Source organism: Neolamprologus multifasciatus, chromosome 3, assembly GCF_963576455.1.
Source record: "Neolamprologus multifasciatus chromosome 3, fNeoMul1.2, whole genome shotgun sequence".
In the NCBI taxonomy this organism is placed as follows: Eukaryota; Metazoa; Chordata; class Actinopteri; order Cichliformes; family Cichlidae; genus Neolamprologus; species Neolamprologus multifasciatus.
The window spans coordinates 14,679,397-14,699,721 of NC_140441.1; the positions used below are offsets into that span (position 1 = coordinate 14,679,397).

Here is a 20,325-nt window from a genome sequence, read left to right on the forward strand (position 1 = left end):
ATAAAACCTAAACGATACCCATCCCTAGGCGTGGTACATTACTCAGTTTAACGTCCAGCACTCGCAACACGGAAGCACTGAAATAAAGTCATACACTCGCTTTGTGTCTTCTTGTGTTCAGGTTTAGCAAATGGAAGTCATTAACCTAGGGGGGAAATGTAGCTATTTTATAAGACTAATAGCTTTGCCACTACCTATCTGCTACATGAAAAACTGCATCTTGATTCACACACACACACACATCTGCTCATGACTGTGCAGAGCTGATGATGGATGTAGTAGTTTTGTTTTTTTACTTTCACATATGTCTCAAATGACCATCCTTATCAGCTACTCATTCGATCAATGACAGCTGTGATTTAGAAACACAGTTCAACCTGTGCCTCTGGTCTTAAAAACTTTCGCATGTACTCAACACCTCCAATATGACATATGTGCAAGTCCTTTAAAGTCTGTCTGCCAAAAAGGAATCAGAAGTGTTGAGCTCAGACCTAAACAGGACAGCTGCTCTGTGTTGTAAACATCAGGCTACTGTCCAAAAGCTACAGTCCACACTGTAAGTATTTGGACAGCTGGACATATGTTTTGTTGTTAAAGCTCTGCGCTCCAAATGACTGATACCACGCGAAAGGGCCAAGACTCAGTTTTAATTTGAGTATTTTCCTATCAATTGTAAAGAAACTTGTGGTGAAAAATACCCATAAATTATCTGATATATATTATTTTATTTCCTTTGTTTGAAGCACTGCAAAGGGTAAAAGTGAGAGGCTGTCCCCTCAGGCGGACACTCTCTGCTGTCAGCTTAGCGGTGCATCTGTCACAGAACTGAGCACTTGCTTACTGGTAATATAAGATGTTATTAGGAAGGCCTCGTTTATTTGCTCTCAGGTGCACATTGTGGGACAAATGCTGTCTTTGTATGTCCATATATCAATAAGTGAGTATCCAGAGTTTTCACAAGGACATAATGAGCACAAGAACCACTTTGAATGATCTCCTAAATCACTTGATTTAATATCACTGAGTCAAATAGAGCTTCTGTTCAAGCATTTCTGTGCATTTCCAACAAAGTTATAGAATCTGTTCAATCTGAAGAGCGCTTTCAAACTCCTTTCTGTATCACACTTTCTGATCTTTTACCCTCTCTGATTTCTGTTGAAGGAGTGATAGTTCAGTCTCTGGGCCTTTCAGTTTTTAAGATGAGGAAGGATGCACATGAAAGCTGTTTATCCAAGAATAGCTGATCGTAATGTTTCACAGCTGTGCAATTAATCACGCTGCACTGACTGTATTTCATAAATGCTTAATGAGTTTAAGAACCCAGCCACTAACGAATACAATGTGTTTACAGAGAAAACTAAAAAAGACAGCAAAAAAACAACAATAAAAAAAAAATCGACTGTGATTTGCATCAAACAGTCCAGGTTTGGTTTGGAAACAGTCTTTATCAAAATTTTCATACTTTTCCACTTGAGTCATCTGTTGCTTGCTCTCCTCTCCAGCTTTATCCCCGGTCCCTGGCAGCCCTGCAGCAGGACATGTGGTGCTGGGACCCAGCATCGGACGGTCAAGTGCCAAGTGCTGCTGTCTTTCTCCCAATCAATCGTGGACGTGCCAGATGATGAATGCGAGGGGGTCAAACCTGCTACCAGCCAGCCTTGCTACAGCAGTCCCTGCTCTGTAGATTTGGGTGAAGCAGGAGAAAGTGAAGAGGTGGAAGAGGAGGAAGAAGAGGAGGAGAAGGGCAGGACACTGCATAGAGAGGAACTGCACGACTGGGAGTACGAGGGCTTTACTGAGTGCTCAGAGAGTTGTGGGGGAGGTATGATCTTTATTGATCTCTCTGACATGGGAAAGTAAAGAGAGAGAAGTTGAAAGAGTAGATTTGGGGAGTTGAAAAGTTAACTCGTGTCTGCAGCTATGCCGACACCCTCCCAGTGACAATAAAAATATGCTGGCGCTTAGCAGGTGTAACATTTACCACATCTCCAGTCTTAGGTCAGCATGTTAGCGTGTCTGCGATCACTGTTTTCTGCAATCCTTCTGATGCTGTTTCCTTTTAAAACCAAAAATATTAGCCTTATCGTGGCCCTAGAAGAAAAACTCAGGAGATCTCACAAGTCAGCTCTGCATCCTGTGGGGAACCATGTGCAAATTTCATAGCAATCCATCTAAAAACATTTTCTAATATGTTTCACAAAAATATGTAAAATTTACTTCCAACTGAATCAGGGACAAATATGCTCACATTTATTTTATTTTTTTTCTTCTACTTTTGGCTGATATCGCTGTAGAAATACGCCTACGCATTTTGGCACAGTCTTCATCAGGTACAAAAGTTCAAATGCTCTGAAGACTGCGTGCTGAATCGTGTACGTTTATTTCTGCTGTGACGCGAGACCCACTGAAAAGTTTTTTGCGAGTATTTCTGCCCTTTATCGGTGTTTGAGATGTGCTGCGTTTAGCATCTCTTTAAATATACTTATTGGATTTTCAGTTTAGCTCTCTACTGAAGCTTTCGCTGTTCACGCACATCCTTTTATTTTCACTCTGGTGGATCCAGAGACAGTGCCAACCCTGGAGCTGTACACCTGTGGTGGCTCCAACGAGCAGAGCAGATTCGTAGACTATGCTGCGAGCAAATACATCAGCAGCAGACAAGTGCTGTTATGTAGTTTGTTTGACAGTAAGTCTTGAAGACAAAGTCAACTCCGTGAGTGCCACTAAGTACGTCCCAGCTGATTCATTAAAGCAAATGTGATGTGCTCCAGCCTTAAACCAATGTCACTGGATGTCTGACGCCAGTAAATGCCTCGAGCAGATGCAAGTCATATCATATTAAATGATAGCGGATGGCATAGAGATCATACGTCACCAATGCTCAAGGCACTGGGAAAATGCTTTGCCAGACAGAGACCGCTTTCTTAAATATCCTGCCAACATGCATTTAGGCCCACTTTAATCTTCCTACCTACACATCCAAGCATGCGTGCCTGCCTCATGTGCGTTTGCCTTAATCTCTGCGTGTGTGCGTTTGTGTGTGGGTGTGGGCTTTTGTCAGTGTCTGCATATGCGCTCATCCAAACTCAACAAACTCCCATTCGGGGATGATTACACTCCGGTATCAGATGTCCGATGCACACCCTGAGGGCTGTGCTCCTGTGGACCATCACACTGCTATGGTTTGAAGTTCCTGCTTCGCTGTTATTGTCCCCAACATTAGAAGCAGACTCAGGGAGTTATGTTACATTACTTTTAATATGACTTTGCATGAAAACTCTGAGTGCATCCACAAGTTGAGGCAACCAAAGTGTTTTAATGTATTTTGGACCCTAAAATCTTCCTTTTTAATTACAGTGTCTGCAAAAAAGCAAGCATGACATTGCTGTGTTCTCTAACCGCAGGTGTGCAGGAGGCTGTGGTTATCTGCCTGAACAAGCAGACCAGAGAAGCAGCAGACCAAAGCCTGTGTGTGAGCTCTCGGCGACCCCCACGACTCCTCCAGGACTGCAAAACTCAGCCCTGCCCACCCAGGTACAATAAAAACCCCTACCTCAGACCTCATTATCGTCATCATTATTATTTAAACATGTTTCAAACGGTTTGTGCATGAAAATTAAAAAGGATTTGATTAATGGATGTAGTAAAAATAGGGAGGAAATGCATTTTTGGGGGATGGAAAAAAAAGTTTGGCTACGTTTAAGAGAAAAATATTAATTAAAGTCAGGAAAAAAATATGGCTGTGCTTTCTCTTAGTTTGCCAAGAGTGCATCCATCCAAAAATGTGTAATATTCAGTACAGAAGTGGAACGCTGATGTACCACTTTTTCAGAGCCTAGATAAATTCTTAGCTGAATCGTTTAAGTTTGACGGTTCGTTGGTAGAGAAAAATTCAAAAGCTTCTAATCCGCTGTGTTATGCCTCTCGGTTCAAACCAACTGGGACAATTAAATCTCTGTTAAGGCTGCTCGAGTCCAAGAGATACTAAAGCAGAACGACAGAGATGGATGGTTGTATCTCTGCAAGCAGCAAATTAAACCTTGTGGAATCTGACAGTGATTAGCTTTACCTGCGAGGTTCAGTTGTCCTTGGAAAGGGAAATCTAGGAGGCTTCAGCTGTTTTTCTAAGTGATTTCTTTTGGCAAGCTCTTTTTACAACTAGGAATGGCCGTCAGTGATTGCATGTCATATTGACAAATTTGCCACATTACCAGAGGGGTTAACAATGTAGGGTTTATCCTGAGGGGATGCTATTGAAAAGCCTGTGGGTGGGTAAGTAATGTTATGCAGTCAAGCATGACTTATGTTAATACATGTAATGGCAGTCTTCCCGTTTCGCTCTCCAGGTCAAAATGTAGGTCCAGAGAAAAAAAAAGGGAATCATTGAAGTAACTGTGATCATCCTCTGGGGAGCGTTCAGTGCTTGCTACATTTCAAGCTCAAATTATTTTTGATATTAGAGGTTTAAGCTGTGCTGTTAATGTTTAAGTCAAAATGTAGCTTCTTCTTTTTTTTTTTGTTCAATTCAACATATGAGTAGTTTATAAACACTGTTAGAATTTCACATTTCAAATTGCAAATCATAAGTATTTTTTTTGTGAACCTACCAGATTGTTTATTTAGTTCCAGATTAATCACCTAAAAGGTCAAACAGCAAAACTGCATGTTGTTTAACATGAGCAAACTGTGGCTAAATGGTGAGTGGATTTTGTGGTTGGCCACACGTTTCAGGTTAACACCGTGCACATTGTCAGTGTTCTACCCCTCACACTCTTGTCAGAAAACCCAGAGGCTTGCAGCCTGCCCTTGCCTGTTTTTCCAGGCTTTGAGTCTTGTTTTTAGGCACAACAAATGCAGTATTGGGCTTGTTTCCTTTGGCCCTTTTCTCCCTCCCTGAGGCCTCCTCACCATCCCATATTAAGCTACACTCTTTGGATAGTGTTCCCCCTGAAAGGAAAACAGCCATAGGATTTAGCTTTGAGTATAGCAGCGGTCCATGAGCAAGCTTCATTCCCAATTCTTCTCAGAGCCTTAAATAAATATGAGTAGTTTTGAAATATCACCCAATCTGTCGAGCAGAAAATGAAATTGCTGCCATCTCATTTCAAGCCAAAACTTTAAAGGCATGGCAACCACTTGGACACTGGCCACAATTTGGAATAAACCTGCCAAAGTAACTTTGATGCTGGATTAAACCCAGTTTAAAATTTTGTTGGGCAGCAACATGAATATTAATTCCAGTAGTTCATTGGAAAAATACAAATGAAAAAGTAATGCAATAGGGATTTCTTGAATATCGTGAAGCTCAGCGTGGGATTTTATGTTTCTTGCCTTTTTCACTTATATTCATCTTCATGATTTTACATATTCATAAGACTGCAAAGGTGTTCTCTCACTGGATCAAGAGATATATAGTACAGTACTATTTACAGTGCTATGAAGTATAGATAAGATAAGATAAGAGTGGGAAATTTCATGTGTGCAATGTACTGTAGATTTGCCATAATGAGCACAATAAACATTGTTCTAACAGGTGGGAAACTGGAGAGTGGAGCTCCTGCTCAGCTACATGTGGGGTAGGTCTGATGATTCGCACTGTGGTGTGCACACACCGGCCCTCTCGTGACAGCAATCACACTTTAGTTTTGAGGGATGAAGACTGTCAGAACCCCAAGCCCAGTCCTCTCCAAGCCTGCAACCGCTTTGACTGCCCTCCTATGTGGGACACGCATGACTGGGGACAGGTAAAGGACATCATCTATAAAGTTTACCACTGCAAGTGTTTGACGATTGGGAATCAAGCGCATGTGACTGATTTAATCTCTGCGTGTTTTTGCGCCCAGTGCTCCCAAAGTTGCGGTGGTGGGGTTCAGAGGAGGCAGGTACTATGCAAGCAACGGTTGGCTGATGGCAGCATTCTGGAGCTACCTGACACATTTTGCCCTACTAAGAGTCCTACAAGCCAGCAGCCCTGTGGTGAGAAGGAATGCCCACCTGAGTGGGTCACAACTAGCTGGTCCCAGGTAGCCTACCTTTCAGCCAGAGACCATTCTGCCATATTGCTGTTGTTCAAATGGACATGTTAAAAACTGGTTTTGTTTATTTTAATACATTTCTCTTGTTTTTCCAGTGTTCGGTGACATGTGGAAATGGTATTCAGACCCTCCAAGCTGTTTGCAGGAAGAAAGAGGTGAATGGAAGGTATTTGACAGCAGACCCTAAGAACTGTTCCCTGCTGGCTCGTCTCAACAGAATCCGACCATGCTTCTTCAAGCCCTGTGAAAGTAAGATACTCTTTATTTGGCTGTGTTTATGTAAGTTATACTGCTAAGAACCAAAAGAAAAGGGAGTTAGCTCCCTTTTCTTTTGGTTCCTTAAATGCAAAGTTTGTATATCCAAAAGTAGAGATATTTGAGCCAACAAGTAAGCATTAACCTGTCCTCTTAATTACAGACTCTGTCAAGCCTGATGCCACCATACTGTCTCAGAGGAAAGTTTATATCCAGTGGCGTAAAGGCAAAAAGGTTCACCTGGGCATTGGTGGTTATGCGTACATCCTGCCTTGGACAACTGTGGTCCTTCGCTGCCCAACCCGCCACTTCCGTAAGGGCCAAATCCACTGGTTGAAGGAAGGGAAGCCCCTGGTCAACCTACAACACCTCTCCATAACGTCACTAGGATATGTGAAGATCCATCAGGTTCGTGCATCTGATGCTGGGATATATACATGTGTCGCAGGTGAGGCACAAGAACATTTAGTCTTACAGATCATTGGCAGCAAGCAAAAGCTGTCTGTAGCAGAGTCATTGCTCAGACGACAAAAGGTTGGGCGACCGGATGCAATCTCAGCGCAAGAAAGATTTCAGGAGCTTCACATCTCCCTCAACCGATATGATGCAATTATTGAGCGTTTGCTTAATCATAAAGAATCCATTCGAGATGAAAAATACATCGCTGACAAATCACCTGCGAGTGAAAAGAACAGTTCTACCCTGGAGGATGAAGGGTCAGAAATTTACATCCCAGAGGTCCTCGTTGCCGACACACGCAGGCTGGAGGAGATCATGAAAAACTTTGCCGAAGACCTTGGAGGACTACGGGAGGAACAACTTATCGCACAACTACTTAGTGAGCTCACTGTTGCACAGGGTGAAACTAATGAGTCGACGCTTCACCCTCCAGAAAATGCTGAATCTTCCACGCAAGAGCCACTCCATTATAAACCAAACACTAAAGTCCACACAGCCAGACCAAGAAACCCGCTGATAATCCAACGTTCGAAAAAGATTGGAGAGGGGCTACAATCTGAAATTGTAGTTTATGTGGGAATGCCAGTTTTCCTGCAGAAACCAGTTGTTAGTTTAGTGTTGAAGTGTGAAGCAGTAGGAAATCCTGACCCATCTGTGACATGGACAAAGAATGGGAAAGAGTTGCGATACAGTAGCAGGTAAGAACTAACCTTGAAGTAAGGACTTTTTGTGAAAATTACATGGCTGCCTGTGGCTTTTTTACGTTTATATCAAAGACCTGGATAAGGCTTCATAGATAGCTTGTCTTTGTGTTGGCAGAGTAGGCCTGTTGCCTACAGGATCACTGAGGATCCAGTACCCAAGCAAAGGGGATGAGGGTTTGTACACCTGCACTGCCAGAAACCGTTTTGGAAGGACATCTCTTTCATCTTCGGTGCAAATTACTGGTAAGGTTTATAGATCCGTAAGTTTCAATGGTTTATACAGAAGCTCCACCTTCTTGTGGTTCAAGCTTCTGCCTTGAGATGTTTTGAAAGTGGCCTTGAAGCGAGTAGAAGGCAGCTAAGGTTCTCAGTCACACAGGCTTAGAGACTGGTCATCAGATATCCGACAACCATCAGTTGCCTGGAAAAAATATGAATTCTCTGACCGGTTGCTAGGTGATGTTGAGTGAAATTCAAAGCAGGCTCTGGACCAAAAACATCTTTGGGATTTCTTTGATCGCAGATTGTCACGATTGCCCATAGTTTGCATTAAACATGCTGAACACCAGCAAACTACTCTCCAAGCAGTAGTGAAACTGTGAAAAGTGTGATGCACACAAGAACTGGAGAACATTCAAAGTGAACATTGGACCTTCCCATTAAAACCAACACATTTAAGAAGATGGGACTTTTGCTTTCAAGGTGAACGGTCTCCATTTCCGGTCTATATTGTTCTTTTCACACATTGACTACTGCTTGGAGAGTAGCTTGCTAGTGCTTGCCAACAGGTCTGCATCTTCCATGCAAAATATGGGCGACTGTGGCAACCTCTTTGCAACCTAAGCAATCGCAGCTCCGTATACCATTTTGCGACCAATTTCCTGCTAGTGACTGCATCGGCGTAACTTTGTGCTGAACATTGGGGGGGGTCAAGATCTCTGTCTAAATAAATAAATAGATCTGGGTAAATTCCCAGATGATTAAACATGCAACTATTTTGCTGGTAATACTTGAAATGAGTAAAGAAAATCAACAGCCTATTTATGCAAGATAATTCATAATTTTATTGGGGGGGGGGGAGTTATATTGGTTGCGTCTGATTATTGGGGGGGGGGGTCATAACCCCCCTAACCCCCCTGGAAATTACGCCCCTGCGTGACTGCCAGCAACCTCCAGCGAAAACTGTGGACCACTCTCTGGGTTCTGTGTGAATCAGCCTTCAGTAGTTGATTTCACAGCGACCCATGGTTGCCAGATTGGTGCTAAAAGGTCTTTAGGCCTGAGCAGGAAAACAAACAGAGAACAAACTGAGGGGCTGCAGCAATGGACAAGATAAGCAAAGCTTGTTTTGAAATGTGAATCGTGCTGTTACTCTATTACACTCCAAGAATTAGAAATAGGAAGTTGTTAACCAAAGAAAGTTGGTTGAGGTTAAACATTTTGCAGAATTACCCTTTGTGTTTTCTTGCTAAAAGCTAGATAAAAAATGCCACATATAAATCTTTGTGTAATGTAGGTGGAGCCAGAAGACTTTTAGCTGCTAACTGCAATGAGGTTTCAGAGATATTTTGCAGTATATAGATACTAAAAACATCACTATGACTTTTGAGAAAAGTATGTTAGAAATACTTAAAATTGATCAAGTTTGTATAGACCCAATGTCGAGTTGAGTTTGTCCTAATGCCGCTTTGTATAGTCCAGTTTTTACAGTAATTTATGTTGTTCTTTGTGGTTTAGGCTTCGAGGTTCTGGGAAAGCATGCGTTCATCCAGCATAGAAACACACAAACTCAAGAGTAACCGCAGACACAGATATTCAGTAAGCTCTTACTTATCCCAGTGGCTCATGTGGCTGAGTCATTGACAGAGGAATGTCCGGGGCATCACACAGAGCTCCGGTCACCTCTGAGCTACGCTGTCCTTCATCTCTTCGGCATGATCAGCCACATTCTCATCAAAGCGCCGCCACTGTGCGTTTCCTGATCCTATAGTACGCTTCCTCTCCATACGGCAACAATTAGAGGTTCCAGGCAATGTTTCAAAGAAGATTAACTTAACATACCATATTCAGCTAATCTAAATAGAAAGGATAAGGAGTCTTTAAAGGGCTGAAAAATGCCCTGACTGTATTTTGTCATATTTGAATTCAGAGTCGGTTAAAAGCAATGTAATGACTATACTCTTGGGCATTTTAAGGTCAGAGTATTTGAAGAAAAGGAAATGCAATCCAAAATACATGGAATGACTTTCAAATATTTTAGGAAGACTGTTTTGTCATGAAGCTGTGTGGTAATGTTTTTCTTTAAATCCTGGTGCATCAACTGATGAGGTTGGTGAACACACCATTCTCATTTTATTTTATATTTTATGTTATTTTCAGGTGGCAAAGGAAGAATCTGTGTCCAAGGCAACAGTGTGGGAGCAAATGGACCGGCTTGTTCTGAGAGGAGGAATGGCAGTCGGTCGGCTGAGCTGTGCCAAGGACAAGCCTGCCTCTTCAGGTATGAGTTTAATATTTACAGTAAGAACAGAAATCCTCCGTTTACTCACTGCATATGTTGAGTATCTGAAAAGATTTTTTGGCCTGAAACATCTAATATCTACTTGACTTTTCCTCTTGTTTTATTAGGTGGCGAGTGGATGCTTGGTCCCCATGCTCAGGCACTTGCGGTGGTGGAGCCCAGACTAGAATTGTGCGCTGCATGAAGGGTCCCGAGGGCAGGTCAGAAGAGGTAGAGAGTCCAAATTGCCTTGGAGCAGGAAGGAAACCCTCTGATGCAAGGCCGTGCAACCTCCTTCCCTGTGCAAGATGGGCCACAACCTCCTGGGGGCCGGTGAGCCAAGATATTATTGTGCACAAGCTTGTTTGTTTTCACAAGGTTTTATCATAAAAACACAGTTTAGACTCAAAACCTTCCCCTAGCAAGAAAATATTTTTGTAATGATAGCTAGGAAATCTGATGAATTCTCCTCTTCCAGTGTCACGGCAGGTGTGTGGGTCCCAGTTTGGCCACACAGCACCGCTATGTCTACTGCCAAGACCCCAATGGTACCAGAGTCCCCCACAGGATGTGCACTGGGCTCCACAGGTAAAGATGGGAATAAGATTAAGAATGTTTAATACTGTTATGTGCTATCGATATACATTTAAAAAATCCAGTTATGGTTCATATTACAAAGGGGGAAAAAAAGGCTATTCAGCAGAATACTATTTCAGGTATGTTCATATTTTAGGCCAAGCTCTTTGAGGAATTGCACCGCTGAGGCTTGTGCACTTCAGTGGCTCGTGGGGCCTTGGACACAGTGCACCGCCACGTGCGGACGGCACGGTTTCCAATCACGCCAGGTGACCTGCGTCCACCTTCGGACCGGCAAGGCCTTCCGAGACCGTCACTGCACGTGGAGGCCTCGGCCTGCCAGCTGGCAGCGATGTAACATTTTATCCTGCGGCAGAGGTAAATAAATGTACAACATATCGTGGGTTTGCAAATTTTATTTTAGTTTCTATTGCTTAAAAATGTTTTTAGGAAGTTCAGAATAGATTTTACAATGAGAAGTGCAACTGAAATGCTCCGTGAGCCTGCTTGCAAAAACAAAACACCATACAGTGCCTTCATAGGCAGTCGCTGAATCCTCTTATTGCATGTTTTTGATCACATTGACATCTTTGCCTTATTAAAGATTCACACCAATGACGCCTGATGGGTCAAACTTTGTTTTCTAGCAACACAAAATTGTTGCAGTGGTTTTAGTTAAATGCAGTTGCTAATACTCTACCTTCATTTCAACTAAAAAACAAAACAAACGATGAAAAGACAATCTAGTTGTGGTTGCACTTGAGCCCAGCGCATAATAAGCATAGCTGTGGTTTCATATGATGAGACTTGGCAGTATCCGTCTCTAACTTGTCTGTTGGCACCCCATTACAAAACTGGTGAAGGAAACTTTGCCCGCGGTGCTTAAAGCGCTGAAAAATTGCCTTAAAAAAACCAACAAAAGCCTCTGCTGTGTCAGGTATTTCCAGGAACAATGTGCCGGTTAATTCGAAAAAGCCACAGACCACAGTGAGAAAAAGATTGCCAAATGTTTACGAATTAGAGCACTGGACCTGAAATTTCCAACAATATATCCATAGCTAAGCACTACAGCCCACAGCCACGACTGCGCATAGTAAAACGAATCCTCTGTATATTCCAGCAGGAGAGTGCCGGGACAGCACGAGGTACTGTGAGAAGGTGCGGCAGCTGGAGCTTTGCCTGCTCCCCCACTTTAAGAGCCGCTGCTGTTTCTCCTGCCGAAACACCTGAAACGGAGAAGTGAGAACGTTGGTGAAAAATCTGGAAAGGTCAGGGAAGGTGTCACGGAAGTCAAGGAACCTCTATGCCTATCCCAACACCCTCCAATGTCTTCAACGATCGCTCCTGGATTCCCGAGTGCGGAGGAATGTTTGTTTGTCATACCCAAAAGTGACTAAAATCGACTTTTAAGATACCATACGTGGGTTTGAATTCAAAATTATTGCTACGAGAGGAAACCACGTCTGTTAATGAAGGCTTTGGTTTTACTTCTTTATTTTTAATTTAAATCTGAAGTTCGTACAAACAGCTTTTGTGTCCCAAACAGTAGATATATTTCCAGTGTGAGCAGTAGGAACTCTGCGGTTTCATAAAGGGGAACTAAAAGCCTTAAAAGCCGTGATTACGGTCATGTCCACATTAACAAAATCTGAGCAACGTAATCTTCAGTTTCAGGTTCCTGAGCCAACGGAAGATCACTATCATGTTCCTCTGAAACACAATCACTCCACGCCAAAGTTAAGTTTATGTGATTGCATTCAACTTTACGAAGTAATGCGATGTTAATAATCGGCCTTAATAGATGACTGACTTCATACCAAGGAATTCTGGGTAAACGCCAAGCTTGTGATAACCACTGGATAGCTCTGTGTTTGTCTTTATTGCTAGGATTTTGATGCTAAGTGAGCTTTTATGAACGTAGCAAAAAGGGGTGGAAAACTGAAAACCAGCTTGATGCTGCTTAAGTGAGAACGATGACAAAATAAAGCCTAGTATTAAATAACTGGGACACATTTAGTACCAGCCACACTTGGAAAAAAGTATTCATAAACATAAAATATTAATTTTAAGCAAAATGCAACAAAAATGCATAAAATCAAAGGTTTATTTATTCTAATAGTTAATCAGTAAGGGAAATGTGGTCGGTATAAACTGAATGTATACCATATATCAAGTAACTTGAATTTGACCAGATTACATTAAATTTATCATTTTACATGTACTTATGTTACAAAATTACATGGAAAGTTTACATTTAATCAAATTAATTAAAGGCAACATTTTGGGCATGAATAGATTTAGCACATGTTGACCATAATAACTGGTCTTTCAAAGCAGCAAGGGAGTCAGATTGCAGTTTTTAGAGGGTAAGATTCAATTTTTTAATTTTTTTTTTGCATGGGTTGCACTATAGGAGGTGTACGACTGAAGCAAATAATGTTTTGGGAAAAAAAAGATTTTGCACTCAGAACTCATCCAAGTCTTTGTTAAAAACATGGCTTGCAGAGTTAATTACTTTTTTTTACGTAGTTTGTAAAGTTGCATTGTTTCAGTATTTTTGTTTTGTGATATTTCTTGAAAAGATATTTGCCAAACGTGTCCCTTTAACCACTCTGTGAAGTTACACACGCTCATACGCAGATCTGATAAAGTTCATCCAGTCCGCCATGTGTCACAGTGTCATATTTACGTCTGTGAACGTACGATGGGAAGCTTTGCAGTGATCATTACTAATGTGTCGTGTGGACGGTTTGGACTTGGTCTCTGCGTCCTGGGTTCCACAGAGCTTCACTGTCATCAGGTGCAACCCAGCTTTAGCTGAAGACTACTTGGCCCTACGCTGAGGTGTGGTTATGTGATATCACAAGAGGAAAATATTGTATCACATGTCATTTTCGTAAGTTATGTAGATATTTGTCATTTAAACTATTTATTTCCATGTGTGTCCCTGAGCAAAGTTTCTGTAAATATTACAGGGGTGGGTCTCTCCTTGCGGCTGATGGTAGTTGATGTGCATGCGATGGGGACCCCCTGCTGGTGACTTGATGTGTTGCTCCCTATCGTTAAATAAAACCAAATACATTCCTTTTTATAATCTGGTTGTTGTGATTGCTTTTCTTTCTTCTATATATATATATACTTTTTTAATGTGAAAGTCCATATTATGGAGTCAGAGATCAACATTAACAAATCGACATTGACGTCTGTATTACAAATAACAGGAGCAGGAATTTCAACATATAGTAGTTCTGTCATCATGACAAGGGACACTTCCCTTTTTTATATCTGATATAAACTTGTCTCTCTTTGTGTCTCAACTTGGGGAGAGGAACAGCAGTTCACAAGATCCCTGTTGGCGTCAAAAGGAGGAAATTCTTGCCGTGATCTGACTATATAACCACGTCACTTTTTGATTCATTCCCAGGACTTGTCAGGATCTGACAGCGCCCTGACCGGTCGACCTGCCAGTGTTTGTATGTTTGTGGTCGTGTGTATGTGTCTCTCCTATCGCCCTGTCTTCCCCTCGGGCTCCGCTGTGATGTGTTAGGAGGTAACCTAGCAACAGGCTACTTCCGACCCGGAAGTGCTGTCGCACCTGCAGTCAATCCACCTGCTGCTGCCAATCAACTACCATCAGGGGTAGGGCTACTTAATGGTGTGGCTGAGCGACAGACAGCGCTGGAGTATTGCACTAAGCCTGGTAGTGTTTTCGAGTCGCTAACGTTATTGAAGTACTGTCTGATCTTCGTACTCATTTTGCTGTTCACCCAGGGATTGACAGAGGATTTACGGACACAAAGGAAGCACTTGGAGGAGAGACGGGCACTCACTACCACGCACGGGCTTACACGGAAGGAGGGACGCACTATCACCATTGTTGCACATTTCAACTGTTGTCACCTTGCTGCACTGTAAATAAATGCACTGTCATTATTTCTAAGCTCCGCGCCTGAGTCCACTCTTTAACAACCGTGACAGGACTGTTTTACATTAAATTATGGTGGAAAAGGATTTTCATCATTCCTGTTTGACAGCAGTGAAGGTACTGCGAGTTTCTCTTGTGGATGAACTAGAAGGACAGGTCGACTCTCTGGTAGAATTCCTAGTGTGCCGGGAAGTGTTCACTCGAGATGATCGCGAGGAAGTGTTGTGTCAGCTGGGTCCCCGGATGAGAGTGAGAAAGGTGCTGGATATCCTGGAGTGCAAAGGCGAGGAAGCGGCCAGGATTTTTCTTAATGTTAAAAGTCATTATCAGTACTCCAAAGATGTGGATCCACCTCAGTCCAGAGGTATGCATTTTCAATTTTAGCCACAGGAATGTCATTGATCAGCAGTGTTGGGCAAGTTACTTTGAAAAAGTAATTAATTATAGTTACTAGTTACTTCTTCAAAAAAGTAACTGAGTTACAAGATTCTAAAAGTAATTAATTACTTGAAAAGTAACTATTGCGTTACATTAAAAAAAAAAACCCTAACCCTCTGGGATCCAGGGTGTAACTGGCCATTTTTAACTACTTGTGATTTTCCCTCCACATTTTACCTTTAAAAACAGTTTATTTGTTTTGTTTGGTATCATTCTTTTCAGCACAACCTCACGTGTCTGAATTTACAGTTATGTTTTCATTTTGACATACTGTATTAACACTATTGATCTAAAATCATCAAAAACCATAAAATCAGAGTAGAAAAAGTTATATTTTTTACTGTAACAACCACAAATGTGTTTAATGAATCATATTTCATAATTTTAAATGCAAATATAAATCCTATGCACAAGTTTTGCAAACAAATTTATTTGCATCCATTTACCTTTTACCTTGAGTTTTTAAATAACCCTTTCAAACTATTTACATAACAATCAGCTGTTCTGCATTCAATAAGATGCCACACAAATTATTTGTGCCACTCCAAAGAAATAGTTTCTGTCCACTATAAAGGAGAACATCACAGCCTGATACCTGCAGGTCTGACAGCAGCAGGTGTATCACTCCTGTTTCTACCTGGAGACAGCAGTCGCCTCATTGTTCTGACACACAACACAAAACTATCCACAACACTACACACTAACTACACAAGACAACACATTAACTACCGTTAGTAACGCCGTTACTTGTCGTACATATTACGCCGTTATTCCCATCACCGTTGATCAGTTCAAGATAAGGTTTTCACTTAACTTTAGTTGGCAGGGGTGTGTCTGAAAGGGGGAAACAGAATGGTAATTTATACTGTAAGTACAGTCTAGTCAAGCACTGTACTGAAATGTATCCTGTCCTCATCCTATAAACCTATATATATTTTTTCCAACTATACAAGTATATATATGAGTGGAACTAGAAAATTATACTGGGCTTCTTTTCTTCTACAGAGTACAGCAAAGTGAAACAAAAACACAAAGAAGTCCTGAGGCGCAGGAGTGAGAGCATGCTTTTCTACAACACCCGGCACGGAGAGAAAATTCAGTTTTCCGAACATTATGTCAATCTTCTCTTAGTTGACGGACACCAGGGATTAGAAAATAAAAGACATGAGGTGCTGACCTTTGGACAGAAGCGACTGTGTCTGCAACAGAAGTCAGCAGTGCATGAGAAAATCACACCAGCTGAACTGTTCTCATGTGCAAAGGCAGTTCGTCCAGTCAGGAAGGTTCTGGTATCGGGGGTGGCTGGAATCGGAAAAACTATCCTGGTGCAAAAAATGTTGTTTGATTTTGGGGGAAACAAGGACCACCTTGCCTTTGACTTCATCATACACATGACCTTCAGAGACTTGAATCTGATTGACGAGCCCACAAGTTTACGAGAGTTGATCTTGCGCAAAAACAGGCACCTTGCTAAAGAACTGGATAACATCTTGGCAAATGACAACAAACTGCTGATCATCCTGGATGGCTTTGATGAGTTCAGACACTACAGGAGCTGCGACGTGGACTCTTTTGTAACTGAGCCAGACGAAGATGCAGAGGTTATGGAGGTTATTGGAAGCTTGATGCAGGGTGAACTACTACCAAATGCTTCTGTATTGCTCACAAGTCGGCCTGCGGCTATCAGCTACATCCCTGTGGGCTGCATTGACCGCTTTGTTCTCATTGCAGGGTTCTCCTTGGCGGAAGTTCAGGACTTCTTTTTTCGTTACTTCCAGGACAAGTCCCTTGCTGACCGCATGTTCTCAGTGGTATCTGCAAACGAACTAATGCTGACACTGTGCTACATACCTGCATTTTGCTACATTGTCTGCTGCATCCTCAAAGAGAGCAAAGATCTTTGTGGGGGAAGCCCAAAGACCATGACGGATATTTACGTGCAGTACTTGGTGGCCTTGCTTCGATCTCACACCCAAGCGAGAGCTGAAACATGTCTTCAAGACCAAAGACCGGGGGCCATCCAGCAGCTGTCTGATACTGTTTTAAAGCTGGGTCGACTTGCCTTCAAAAACCTACTGGAGCATCAAACATTATTTTATAGCAGTGACCGAGAGGTGGCAGCGTTAGAAGGATCCAGCCTCGTTAGTGCTTTCCTCGACAAGACAATTGCAGAAGAGCCTGGGTTCACTGAAGAGGTCTATTCATTTGCTCATCTTACTATTCAAGAGTTCTTTGCTGCAGTTTACTGTGCGGTGACGGATCACCCTTTGCCTGACGCACTTGAGCGCACATCATGTCCCAGAGATGTATCCAACAGTGGACACTTGGATCTTTTCAGCCGCTTCCTCTCTGGAATCCTCTCTGAGCGCAATGCCAGTTTTCTATCTAGGCAGGTGGGGATTTGCTGCCACAAAGAAAAAGTGAACGCATATCGTGAGAAAATCATCAGAGAACTGAGAGCTCTCTGTGAAAGTGGAGCCCACATCCTAAACCATTTGCACTGCTTGTTTGAGCAACAGGACTCCTCGTTAGCACTTGAGGTGCAACCAAAGATGCTAAGAGTTAATGTTAGCGATGAAACGCTATCTCAAATGGACTACAATGCTATCAAGTATTTCCTAAACCTCACCGAGGGTAAAATATCAGAGCTGGATCTTACTGGGACTGGAATAAGCTGTGATACACTAAGAGATATTCAACATCTTTTGGGTAGATGTGAGAGTCTTTGGTGAGTTTCAGGTAAAATTTCCAAGCTTTGATAGACCCTTCCATGTGGTTGCAACCTTATCGATTGCTTATGGAGCGCCACATATGGAAAGTGCTTGCACAATATGTATTTACTTCTCCATCTCATGTTTAAGGCTTGGAGAAAACAACCTGGATATGGAAGCAGTACAGGTCATTGCTGATGTGTTGAAGGAATCAGAGAATATTGTGTATCTCGGGTAAGGTGTTAGTTCGCTTTACCACTTTTTTTAGAACAATGTATGACAAAGAATCATCCAGATGATGTTACCCTTTCTGTTCCTCTTAGACTTGGGTGGACAAACATTAGTGACGACGAGCTTCTGGTCCTTGCTTGTGCAATAGGGGTTAAAAAAAAGCTTCAGGAGTTGTGGTAAGAAACTTTTTGAGTTGTTTTATTATCCTGGCACATGATGCTGATGTTTGAGGAAATGGGAGTTTTCCAGTGTCGAGGATGACTGTGATGGTTTGATTTAAGAATTTTTAAAAGGTCATAGATTACACCTATGTTGTAAGAAACTACGCTTATATTTAAAGGTATGCTTTTTTATGTAAATATGAAAAACCTTTATTGTTCCCCGTGTGATGGAACAGGATGGAGGGCAACCGATTGAGTTACAGAGGTCTGCTGTCACTAAGCGACTTGATCCCAGATCCTCTGAAAAACGTTGTGTGAGTATTGAATTTTGAATCAAATAATTCAAAACAATACCTCACTAATTTGTATTTTCCTAGACCTTATGCCCTTTCCCTCTTCCTATAGGGCGATATGGAACGACCTGACTGACAGAGAGCCAGAGTGCATGCAGACCAAGGCCAGCATCACTGTGAATTTCACAGACGATGCTTCGTGGGCAGAGTGGCAGAAATGGGTTTTTAAAAGGTGTGAGGTCAGCAGCAATGAGAAGTTGCTGATGGTACTTCACAAAGTGTGCAACATATCGACGCACCACTTCGAAGCCCAGTGGACAAAGACCTTCTACAGTCAACTTTCACAACTCATCAAGAGCAGAATTGAGAGCTGTACCGAGGAGGACATGTGCAAGAAGCTCAAAAAGTTTGACAGCTTTTTGGACCTATGATGAAAAAAACTGCTCTTATGTTACAAGCTGTTAATAAATTGTTGATTTGCATTGTGATTGTTTTTTTGAAGACAGTAAAAATAATAATATAATAACTGTAATAATCATAAAAATAATTTTTAAAAAGCAATATACCTCACCCTCCCCTGCAAACAAGTCTCAAAATGGATAAAGGGAAATCAAATGAGTTTCATCAATCACAGAAGTAATTTTTACTTCTGTTTTCACAGAATCACAACATCCAGAAGTATAGGGTCATAATAAATGGTAGTTTACACTTCATTACATTCCCCAGAGATTTTTGGTCCATGTTGACATGATAGCATCACACAGTTGCTGCAGATTTGTTGGCTGTACATCCATGATGTACCCATTCTGCCAAATGTGCTCTGTTGGATTGAGATCTGGTGACTGTGGGTGTCATTTGAGTACAGTAGACTCATTGTCATGTTCAAGAAACCAGTTTGACAAGATCTGAGATTTTTGACATGAGCCAGCTATGCGAGTGCACTGGAGTCATAATTACCAATGAGCCTCAGTGTGTGTCAAGAAAATATTCCCTATGCCATTAAAACAGTTGCAAGAGCAGGCTAAGACGCTTGGAAAGAAAAGCGTCTGGACTTCTGGAAGTTGCTTGAAGAAGTTTCACCTCTCATCCGAGAAGCTTCTTCAGTTCTAAGGTCAAATGGTGGAGAGTCTCAGATTTAAGCCCTATGTGAGTGTGCCCCCAAAAAGGATCATTGGACCCCCAATGATCCCTTACCTAATCACACAAGCCAAGGAGTGAAAACGGGTGTAGGTCGCAATCAGCCAAGGAGGATGATTAGGGGGTCCATTGTCCCTCTTGGGGTCCAAACGCTTTTCTTTCCAAGCTCCTTAGACTACGATTACCTGGATGACTGAGAAACTTCACAGACAGTTGAAAAGTGGTTTTTGTGGTCCACGTGGATAGGTAGAAAAAAAAGAAAATTGGTAACTGGCCCGTACGGGGATCGAACCCGCGACCTTGGCGTTATTAGCACCACGCTCTAACCAACTGAGCTAACCGGCCAAGTTGTAAAAAGCGACGAAAAAGTAAGGATAAAAATGATAGTCACTATGTATTGAAAACTTATTTTTGGTGATAGACGACTTACTGTCGCCTTACTGACTTTGACAGAAATAAACAGGGCTGAATACAAAATAAAACTAAAAAAGTTTCGAAAACTGAAAAATGTGAAACGCCCGGAAGTGGTAGTGAAAATAAAAGAATAAACCTCCAAAAGTTGATTCTGTTCATCTGGACGTAACGTTTTCTCGGAGAAACGTTTCGTCACTCATCCAAGTGACTTCTTCAGTCTCAGCTGACTGCAGGTTTCCTCAATCTTATAAACAGTACATTTGCATAATGACTGAAAAAAAAAAGAATAAACATGTTAATGTTGAAGAAGAGATAGCATAACAAGCATTGCTTGTATTATCAATATTATTCTATTTCTAAAAGCCTTTTTACAAATTATTTATTGACATTTTAACATGTGTATAAAGTGATTATTATTATCGTTATTATTGCTATTATTTTACTATCAAATACAATGAATGATTAGGAATGATTAATGAATGACTG

At 41.8% G+C, this 20,325-nt stretch overlaps 2 protein-coding genes and 1 non-coding gene across 5 annotated transcripts in view; 2 read left to right on the forward strand and 1 right to left on the reverse strand.

Moving 5' to 3' along the window:
• LOC146521751 (ADAMTS-like protein 1) overlaps positions 1 to 13,148 on the forward strand; it is a 108,260-nt gene extending 95,112 nt beyond the window's left edge. For all 3 annotated transcript variants that reach the window (XM_085144422.1, XM_085144431.1, XM_085144434.1), the window contains 12 exons: positions 1,503 to 1,822; positions 3,405 to 3,534; positions 5,534 to 5,744; positions 5,844 to 6,023; positions 6,131 to 6,284; positions 6,454 to 7,447; positions 7,569 to 7,696; positions 9,833 to 9,953; positions 10,082 to 10,286; positions 10,432 to 10,541; positions 10,687 to 10,907; positions 11,650 to 13,148. In XM_085144422.1, the coding sequence (XP_085000548.1) occupies positions 1,503 to 1,822; positions 3,405 to 3,534; positions 5,534 to 5,744; positions 5,844 to 6,023; positions 6,131 to 6,284; positions 6,454 to 7,447; positions 7,569 to 7,696; positions 9,833 to 9,953; positions 10,082 to 10,286; positions 10,432 to 10,541; positions 10,687 to 10,907; positions 11,650 to 11,759 (2,884 nt within the window). In that variant the 3' untranslated portion in view covers positions 11,760 to 13,148. The remainder of the gene's footprint in view (positions 1 to 1,502; positions 1,823 to 3,404; positions 3,535 to 5,533; positions 5,745 to 5,843; positions 6,024 to 6,130; positions 6,285 to 6,453; positions 7,448 to 7,568; positions 7,697 to 9,832; positions 9,954 to 10,081; positions 10,287 to 10,431; positions 10,542 to 10,686; positions 10,908 to 11,649) is intronic.
• Positions 13,149 to 13,272: 124 nt separating this feature from the next.
• LOC146521752 (NACHT, LRR and PYD domains-containing protein 3-like) lies at positions 13,273 to 20,195 on the forward strand. The gene is made up of 6 exons (XM_085144445.1): positions 13,273 to 14,818; positions 15,898 to 17,620; positions 17,754 to 17,837; positions 17,927 to 18,010; positions 18,232 to 18,309; positions 18,401 to 20,195. Exons 1-6 carry the CDS (start codon positions 14,527 to 14,529, stop codon positions 18,717 to 18,719), a joined length of 2,580 nt encoding a protein of 859 aa, XP_085000571.1. The 5' UTR covers positions 13,273 to 14,526; the 3' UTR covers positions 18,720 to 20,195.
• On the reverse strand, positions 19,697 to 19,770 carry trnai-aau (transfer RNA isoleucine (anticodon AAU)). The gene has a single exon. It is a non-coding gene; the product is annotated as a tRNA-Ile (tRNA).
• Positions 20,196 to 20,325: the final 130 nt, after the last annotated feature.

Excerpts from the sequence above, each read along its gene's own strand:
- LOC146521752 (XM_085144445.1), top strand. The coding sequence starts at position 14,527 with ATGGTGGAAAAGGATTTTCATCATTCCTGTTTGACAGCAGTGAAGGTA. Across the intron at positions 17,621-17,753 it reads GGTAGATGTGAGAGTCTTTG|GCTTGGAGAAAACAACCTGG; the intron begins GTGAGTTTCAGG and ends CTCATGTTTAAG. Across the intron at positions 17,838-17,926 it reads GAGAATATTGTGTATCTCGG|ACTTGGGTGGACAAACATTA; the intron begins GTAAGGTGTTAG and ends TGTTCCTCTTAG.